At 41.2% G+C, this 9,671-nt stretch overlaps 1 protein-coding gene across 1 annotated transcript in view; it reads right to left on the bottom strand.

Moving 5' to 3' along the window:
- The window catches only part of LOC109054068 (myelin protein zero-like protein 3), a 6,805-nt gene extending 803 nt beyond the window's left edge, over positions 1-6,002 (bottom strand). The window contains exons 1-5 of the mRNA XM_042739969.1: positions 5,814-6,002; positions 2,913-3,082; positions 1,613-1,823; positions 335-500; positions 198-258 (exon numbers count right to left, since the gene is read on the bottom strand). Of these exons, the coding sequence (XP_042595903.1) occupies positions 198-258; positions 335-500; positions 1,613-1,823; positions 2,913-3,082; positions 5,814-5,871 (666 nt within the window). The 5' untranslated portion in view covers positions 5,872-6,002. The remainder of the gene's footprint in view (positions 1-197; positions 259-334; positions 501-1,612; positions 1,824-2,912; positions 3,083-5,813) is intronic.
- Between the last annotated feature and the right edge of the window lie 3,669 nt (positions 6,003-9,671).

The following is a 9,671-nucleotide window of genomic DNA, read 5'->3' on the forward strand; positions in this document are numbered from 1 at the left end:
GTTTGTAACATTGTGATTCTCCTCGTGTCTGGTTGGCGTGGTTCATGGCTTATAACATACTTCCAGAACCAGCACTGCATGTCATAATTCAGCTCAAATCAGTTCAGTAACAGTATGAGTGTTGAACACGTCCAATTCAGTTTGAAGTCTAAATAAACTCTCCCCACACACATAAACCAACACAGACGGAGGTTTACCTTAAAGTAGCAGCAGCACAGGCTGCGCTTCGGCTGCGTCTGGCCGTAGAAATACTCATCTCTGTGAACAGACACACAGTCATCACTCACATCTCACATCACGCTGAAGCGCTGGATCCCTGCACATCAGCTCTTACCCAGTGACCTCCTCGATGGGCGAGTGATGGGCCGCGGCGGGACTCTTCTCGGACACGGACCGGCACGGACACAGGATTCGTCCCAGCAGCACCAGCGTGACGATTCCTGACGGCACCAGAACAAACACCAGCAACACGCCGACATCCGTGAACGTCACCGACAGCCCTGACAGAAACACACACAGCGTCAGAACTCAAACTGTGACACTGTGATCATACTGCGTCTGGGTGAACCTCGAGAGGACACGCCCGGGTCAGATTTCACCCCATTAAATACAAAACCAGAATTACAAGAAACACTACTTTTTATTTTGGAAGCACTGTGTCATTATATCCACGACACCCTTTATTTATATAGCGCTGTACACAATATTAATTGTTAAAGATATACAGTTCAGCCAAAAATGAACATGCGCTCACCCTCAGGCTTTCCGAGATCCGGCTGAGTTTGTTTCTTCGTGGGAACAGATTTGGTGAAATTTAGCATTGCATCATTTGTGACACCTAAAGCTATTTGAAAGATAAACTCCATAATAACTCTTCCTGCAGTGAAAACATTCATCTCCTGTTGTCTCTCGCATTAAAATCCAGCCACATATTAGTTTAGATGAGATCAAAACAAATGAGATGAGTCCTCTGCACAATCTGACTCCGCTGCAGTCTCTGCTGGTCTCGTCTGGCCAGAGGAGAACAACACACTACTTCCCCATTTAATGCTGTAAAGCTGCTTTGACACAATTTGCATTGTAAAAAGTGAAATATAAATAATGGTGACTTGACATGAGTGCTGTTTTGGATTGTAACCAAGTGTTATTATGGATTATGGACTTATGTATTTGAGTTAAACACGTCTTAATGCTGGATGTGTTTCATCTTTTGTCTTCTCCAGATGTTCACTGATGGACTGGAGTGCTGTGGATTACTTGTGGATTATTGTGATGTTTTTATCAGCTTTTTGGACTCTCATTCTGACGGCACCCATTCACTGCAGAGCATCCATTGATGAGACACTGATGCAGTGCTACATTTCTACAAACCTGATGAAGAAACACACTCATCTACATCTCGGACAAACTGAGGGTGAGCGCATTTTCATTTTTGGCTGAACTATTCCTTTAAAGTAGTTTCATATGAAGAAACAGTAAAATTATTCAGTTTAGTTCAATTTAGTGCTTAATTCTCAAGAAACCAGTCACAATGCTAAATGCCGACACACAGGCAGATTCGGGGGTGAAACGAGACCTGTCCTCCTCTGAGCTCATATCACGCGTCTCTCACTCTGTGGTGTGACGGTGAGGACGGTCTGGGCCGGGTGTCCGTGGACATCGGGAGGGTTGCGTACGGCGCAGGTGTACGTGCCGTTATCAGTGAGTGAGGCGTTCAGCAGCTGGATCGACGCTTCGCCCCGCGACGGGCTGCCGGCCCACTTCACACGACCCTTAAAATAATCATCCTCCGGCAGGTACGCTTGAGACGAGAAGTGAAAGATCTGCAGAGAAACAGAACATGGGCTCAAAAACAACACTTTTCTTCATATTCTGCAGTGCTGATGAGAGACAGACGATTCAGAACCAGGAAATCACTGCCAGACAGTAATGCATTATCTCTCTAAACACCTAAATATTACAAAACACATGTGTCCCTGCAGCACAGAAGCAGTCATCAGTAGCACAGGTATATTTGTAGCAATAGACAACAATACATTGTATGAGTCACAATTATACATTTCTCTTTTATGACAAAAATCATTAGGATATTAAGTAAAGATCATGTTCCATGAAGATGTAAATATATCAAAACTTAATTTTTAATTAGTAATATGCATTGCTAGGGACTTCATTTAGATAACATTAAGGGCAATTTTCTCAATATTTAGATTTTTTTTAGTGCTGTCAAACGATTAATCGCATCCAAAAAAATAGTTTTTGTTTACATAATGTGTGTGTGCAATGTGTATATTTATTATGCATATATAAATACACACATACAGTATATATTTTACGTTCATATAATATATAATAATAAATATATTTAATATATGAACAACATTTGTCTTAAATATATGCATGCATGTGTGTATATTTATATATATTCCAGATTTTCATATAGTTGTATCTCCTTTGTCCTCCTAACAAAGCATACATCAATGGAAAGCTCATTATACTAACATGTATAAATCTCAATTTCAAAAAATTGACCCTTATGACTGGTTTTGTGGTCCAGGGTCACAACTGAGTAGACATAAAAACCTTACAAGGACTTCAGTGAATGAAAGCATCTGAATGAACCGATTCTGACTGAATTATTTGCCTCCATTCGATGTAAGCGGCTGTAAAGTGGCGTTCAGAACACAATGCTCCACTTACACCAAACCATCCTGAGAACAGCTGAAATACATCAGTCTTTTTACTGCACAGCCACATCTAACACTGCACGAGCGTTCACTCATCAATCACTGCTTCATGAACCCACTCCTGAGGGATGCTGCGGTCACGCCACAGAACACACATCCTGATCATGTGACTTCCTGCGGTCTGAGACTGACCAGTGAATCCTGCACGGATGGAGATCTACTCACGGTTTTGGCAGGACCGCCGCTGTCGGGTCTGAAGGTCCAGTCGATGGACATATGGCTGGTGATGGAACTGGAGGAGGTGAAGGAGCAGGTCAGGGTCACAGTGCCTCCTCTGACCACGCTGACCTCTGCTGGAGCCGCTACTGAGATACAACACACGCTCCTCCACAGCACTGACACACAGAGACATCAGTAAGTGTGAGTGTTCAGTCTTCACACACTTGGTTCAGTTTCTACTTTACTACTTTATTAATCCCACAAGGAGCGATTACAGTGAGGCATGGGCAGCACATCACAGACTTCCCAAAAAATTTAATCCCACATACACAAAAAATTTCACACAGTTGCAAGTTACAGATTGCAACAATACAAATAGAGTGAGTACAAATAAAAAGCAGACAGTCTACTAATACTCTAACGACTGCTAGTTGACATGAAGTTACTGTTAGAAGAATGTCTAAAGAGGACCATCAAAATAAAGTGTTACCAGATAAAGTACATTTATAATGCAGTGCTATTCGACAGTGTTTAAGAGAGTATGATTTCTGCCTCATTCTGTGATATGAAAACACGTCTGAACACAAAAAGTTATTTCAAACACTCAACCATGTTATGAAGTTAATTTGGAGAAAAAGCATGTCAATAAATGATATCTTTGCTGGACAACAGGCTCATACACATGCAAAACTGTATCATACGCATGCTGGTGATAAATTCCTCAATTTCACTTCCTCCTTCCACACTGACACACACACAAATACACTTTGGTCAAACGTTTAGGATCAGAACGATTTTTAACGTTTTTTTACAAGAGTTTCGTCTGCTCATCAAGGCTGCATTTATTTGATCAAAAATACAGTTAAAAACTTAATATTGTGAAATATTATCATAATCTAAAACAGTTGTTTTTTATTTGAATATCTGTTAAAGTGTATTTTATTTCTGTGATGCACAGCTGTATTTTCAGCATCATTACTCCAGTCTTCAGTGTCACATGATCTTCAGAAATCATTCTAATATGATGGTTTATTATCAGTGCTGAAACTGTTGTGCTGCTTCAGACTTGTTTGGAACCTTTGCTAATTTTTTTCAGGATTCTATGACGAATAAAAAGATAAAAGAACAGCATTTGTTTAACATAGAAATATTTCTAACAATATACACTACAGTTCAAATGTTTGGGGTCAGTACATTATTTTTCTTTTTTTTTTGGAAGAAATTAAAACTTTTATTCAGCAAGGATGTGCTAAATTGTTAAGAAGTGATAGCAAAGATTTATATTGTTAAAAAAGATTATATTTTGAATAAATGCTGTTCTTTTTAACTTTTTATTCATCACAGAATCCTGAAAAAAGTGTCGCGGTTTCCAAAAAATAAGTAAATAATTAAATTGTCAGCACAACTGTTGAACATTGATAATTAATAAATCATCATATTAGAATGATTTCTGAAGATCATGTGACACTGAAGACTGGAGTAATGATGCTGAAAATACAGCTGCGCATAACAGTAATAAATTATATTTTAAAGGATATTAAAATAGAAACCATTATTTTATATTGTAATAACATTTGGCAAGATTACAGTTTTTTTCTGTATTTTTGATCAAATAAATGCAGCCTTGATGAACAGAAGAGACTTCTTTAAAAATATTACAAGTCAAACGATAAGATATTGCCCATCCCTAATGTTTCTTTAAAAAATATTACAAGTCAAACGATAAGATATTGCCCATCCCTAATGTTCTCACAATCACTTAGTTTTTGAGCTGTTGCATCACTCTCAGTGTAGTTCATTATTAGTGTATACTGTTATGTTGTAAACGGTGCAGCAGTGAAGCAGATATCTGTCATATCTGATGTTCAGTTCCTCAGAACAATAAAAATCATAAACTGCTAAATCAACTCTGATATCATATCAAACACTAGAGCTGTTAATGAGAACAGTTAAAACAGTTACATAACAGACGCCAGCTGCATTAACACATCCACTGTGTTGAGACTGTCTCCTCTGAACAACTAGCAGCTAACCAAGGAACAATCACTCATACTTTTGGGAATGAAATTAGGCCTATCTACCACTCATACTTTTGGGAATGAAATTAGGCCTATCTACCTTTTTATGCAAAAAAAAAGAAAAAGTAAGACTGAGTGGTAATGCATCTGGCATAACCTGTGTCCAGAAACACTGATGACTGAAGATCCAGTAAAGAAAACCGCATCAGTTTGCGCAAGAGCTCCTGCTCATCTGATGACGTCACTTCTGGGACGAGCCGTGATCTCACAGCGTGACGTCACACGCCTGCTCGTGTAAAGTCTAATTCATGAGTGTAAAGAGTGTTTTGATTCATATGTGGCCTTCAGTATCATGAAATCAGTGTAAAACCCTAGTGATGTTCAAATAAGCGGTCACAAATATAACCAATGAATAAAGTGTGATTATAAAGAGATATCATACTATCATAAACATGTAGGCCAGCGCTCCTTTACAAACATCTCGGTATTTTCTAGTCCTTTCTTTTTATGTAATATTGACCAAGCCAAAGTAATGTTAAAGGCCAGTTCTGATTAAAACGCATATAATGACAGCAGTGGCGTTTTAACTGTTGAAAAACACCATCATACGAACTGAATGCGAGGTTTTTATCCGGTTATCTCCGGAATTCAGCGAAACTGATCTATAGATCAGAGTTATGATATTTCCACACGGCAGATGATTGACAGCTCTTTAGCTCGTGTGTTTTCACCCAAACAGAAAGCAAAACAAACTTAACGCATCTCAAGTGACACCAAGTTACCCATTTATGATATTTAAGAAGCGATAAACGCCCTCAAAGCCGTTTATTAAAGTTCTTCAAACTTTATTCCGTTTCAAACCCGAGCGAATAAAACACCCAGAACTCACCGAAACCGACGAAAACACACGATAAAACTCCTTTAGACAGGCTTCTGTTCACATCCATGACAGAGAACAGAACATATATGATGATTATGAGTGAATATGAGCAGGTTTATGTCGCTGGTGTGTGTCTGTCCTCCATGTTTGAGTCTTTGATACCTGCCCAACAGGTGAGACCGGAAGTGACGCTCCAGACTCTAAAACAGACTCTGTACACGCTCTCTGTGTCTGAAAGGTTGTGTGTCAGATTATACTGACAGTTCATTAAATCAATTGAATAACAGGTATTTGACCTCTGATAAATTAAAATATCTCAGAAATGTATTCTGAAAGCGTCACACGTGCTCATGAGTTCAGACTCTTGTGATTTCGGTTATTCTGAGAGCATGGGTGGTTTAGACGGTTTCCTGCTTGGTAGGGTTGATTTTGTTTAATGGGAATGGAATTAAGTTTAGTTTATGTTTTTGTTATTGTTTATAAATAGAGAGTAGTGTCTGCGTGACAGCAGCGGCGTTCTGAACACTAGAGGACGCCAAAGCGCTTCACAGAGTGAACATTCACTGTGTGTGTGTGTGTGTGTGTGTGTGAGAGAGAGAGAGAGGAGAGAGAGTAGTTGTGTGTGTGTGTGGTGTTTGTGTGTGTGTTGTTGTGTGTGGTGTGTGAGGTGTGTGGTTGTGTGAGAGAGAGAGAGGAGAGAGAGAGAGAGAGGAGAGTGTGTGTGTGACAGTGAGGTGTATTAGTGTGTGTGTGAGTGTGTGTGAGAGAGAGAGAGAGGTGGTGAGAGAGAGAGTAGAGAGTGTGTGTGTGTGTGTGGTTGAGTGTGTGTGTGAGATGAGGAGGAGAGATGAGAGAGAGAGAGAGATGTGAGAGTGTGTGTGTGTGTGTGGTGTGTGTGTGTGAAAGAGAGGTAGAGAAGAGAGAGAGAGAGAGAGAGAGGGGGGAGAGTGCAGAGATGTGGTGTGTGTGTGTGTGAGAGAGGAGGGAGAGAGAGAGGGAGGAGCTCTCTCTCTCTCTCTCTCTCTCTCTCTCCGTGAGAGACCGGAGAGAGAGAGAGAGAGAGAGAGGGGTGTGTGTGTGTGTGTGTGTGTTGTGTGTGTGTGTGAGAGAGATGAGAGAGAGTGTGTGCGGAGAGGTCGAGAGAGCAGGTGGGAGAGGAGAGGCGAGGGGGGGAGAGGATAGGGAGAGTTGTGTTGTGTGTTGTGTGGGTGTGAGAGAGGAGCTGAGAGGAGGAGGAGAGCAGCTGTGTACTGTGTGTGTGTCGTGTGTGTGGAGAGAGAGAGAGAGAAGAGAGAGGAGCAGAGAGAGAGCGGAGGCGAGTGATGAAGGAGAGAGCGGAGTGAGAGGGTGTGTGTTGGTGTGTGTGTGTGTGTGTGTGGTTGTGTGTTGTCGATCTGAGAGAGAAGAGAGAGAGAGAGGAGAGAGGGAGAGTGCCGCGCACTGCTTATTGCTATTGCGTCGGGACTTTCCACCCAGGACACCACAGGCATTATAACAATGCTATTAGAGTATCCAGAGACTGACGGTGCCCTAGAAGCCCAACGTACACCTGGTTCAGCACCCCACACGATCTCAGGCAGCCTGTACGACCACGTTCCACCTCCACAGAAGGGGCAGTCCCCCATCTTTGCCAAAACCTGGAAGGACCAGTCGCACTCAACCCCGCCAGCATCCAGCACACCCGCAGCGACCTCATGGAACACCCCACCAGAGAGCTACTGCAGGGGACACCACCCCCTCCACCACTTCACCTTCTGGACGAGAAGGAAGCCCAGTACAGGTTCGTGTGTTCCCCCCCAGAAGAAGAAAACACCGCTTTAATTGAACAAGGCCTGAAAGCCCCACTCACCTTTTTTCTCATGCCACAGGGAACATCATCAGCAGCACGGCGTGCAGCCTGTGTGTACGATGAAGCAGCCAGCGATACACTGACGCCCCCTGCAAGCCCCAGCACAGGCCCCAGCCAGACAGGCCCCCATCAACCTGCAGAGACCTCACCCAACATCCAGCACATTGCTGCTGACTCTTGCTGTGCCTCACACCTCATTTGGGGTTAGTGGAATCACAACAACAACAACAAAAAAAAAAAAAAAAACAAAAGATTTTTGACGATTGTAAAAACAAAAAAAAGAGGGGTTAAAGAAAATAATGTATGTGTGTGTGTGTTCTGTGTGTGTGCCAATGTTGTGACACTGTGTCTACTTATTATTGTAAATGTTAGATTTTAGAGAACATCATATTATTTATACTTCTTGAAAAACAAAAAAAAAAAAAAAAAAAGCTATAATGTTGTGTGTGTGTAGTATATGTGTATGTATATTATATATATAGTATAAGATTAATAATCATCTCTTTGTATATTTTGTCTTTAACCTAAGTTATCACATTTTAACTTATTTTCTTGGACTCATAATATCGTAATATATTCTTCTTGATTTGTCAATTTCAATATCACTGATGTCTTCTGTCTGTTCTGTTTTTGAAATAACAAAATGTTTATCATTTAATGAGCTCATATTCCCTGAAAGTCCACATGTTGGAATAAGATATTCAAGACTGAGAGGTCCCTCTGGTTTTTGTATCAAGAGCCAACATTCAGACTTAAAAAAGAAGAAATTTGAGAATTCTGACCAGTATAATACTACAGGACCATGGAATGTTAGAGATTGTCCATCTGGCTTCTCTGGCTGGCCAATTGGATTTAGTGGAATAGTTCTCTCCATCATCGACAACTAAAAGGGTTGGACCTCAGGGCAGAGGGTCAGGGGGGAATGCTGATGATGGTATACGAGCACACCCTCATAGACCCTCAATCAAACGCCGTATACAAACTGAAAAATTAACTTGGTGTTAAAAATCCACCAAAAAGACATTGTCTCTTCCACAGAGCGGCACCCATATCTTGTGTGCTCATATAGCTTCCCCCCAGCTGAGGTCCCCCCTATTAAAGCGAAGCGAAGAAACCTTCTCCTCACCGGCAGACGAGATTAGCCATATTCCAGACTAAAGGGAATGTGTTAATGTGTGGCGATCCTAAATGCCAGCAGAGACCTGGAACTGAACCAGCTTTGTCCAACAACAGAGGAGACAAATATATCACAAACACACCACCACTCTCTTCCCTAATACATGCTAAGAAACAATTATGACAAAAATTAACAACAAAAGTGGGCAAAGGCACTTCTAGAATCTCTGGCGCGGTCATGGTCATCCCCTGGGGGCCTGTATATAGGAACAATCGCATACGGCGAAGAGACCTCTTTCGGTTGTCTGTTACACCTTTAATCTTCTCTTGAGGCAACAGTACTGTAGATTACTTCATCACAGACATTGACCCAGTGCATCTCAGAGCATTTTCACAGTCAGTCCTCAAACACCTCTGTCAGAACCACTCTAACATTACACTCTATATTACGACGAACTCTAGCATAGGAGAATCACACAGACAGCCCTCTCACTTACTGAAGCTGCTCGCACCACCCCTACAAGTGGACCAACAATATACAGCCAGAAAATTATATCAAAAATGCATAATTAGAAAGATCAAACGCATCAAAATTATATTGGAAAAATTTTAATTGCAACACATATTCACAAAATAAATTAGCGAATAAATCTGGCACATTAGTGGACATTACCAAAATATTCACACCAATTCAGCATCCCATGATGCAATTTTGAAAATAAATCTTCAAAAAGGAAACCAAAAAAACACCAAAGAAATGTGCCGTTTTGACAGTGAGTGCAAAAATATTCCCGAACAACAGTACGAAATCTTCTCAAATCAAAAAACACAGAGATCCTGGACAATTGAGAACTCCGCCCCATTTTTTTCATCAATAGCACGAAGCCCCGACAAGACTGTAC

Source organism: Cyprinus carpio, chromosome B15, assembly GCF_018340385.1.
Source record: "Cyprinus carpio isolate SPL01 chromosome B15, ASM1834038v1, whole genome shotgun sequence".
Classification (NCBI taxonomy): Eukaryota; Metazoa; Chordata; class Actinopteri; order Cypriniformes; family Cyprinidae; genus Cyprinus; species Cyprinus carpio.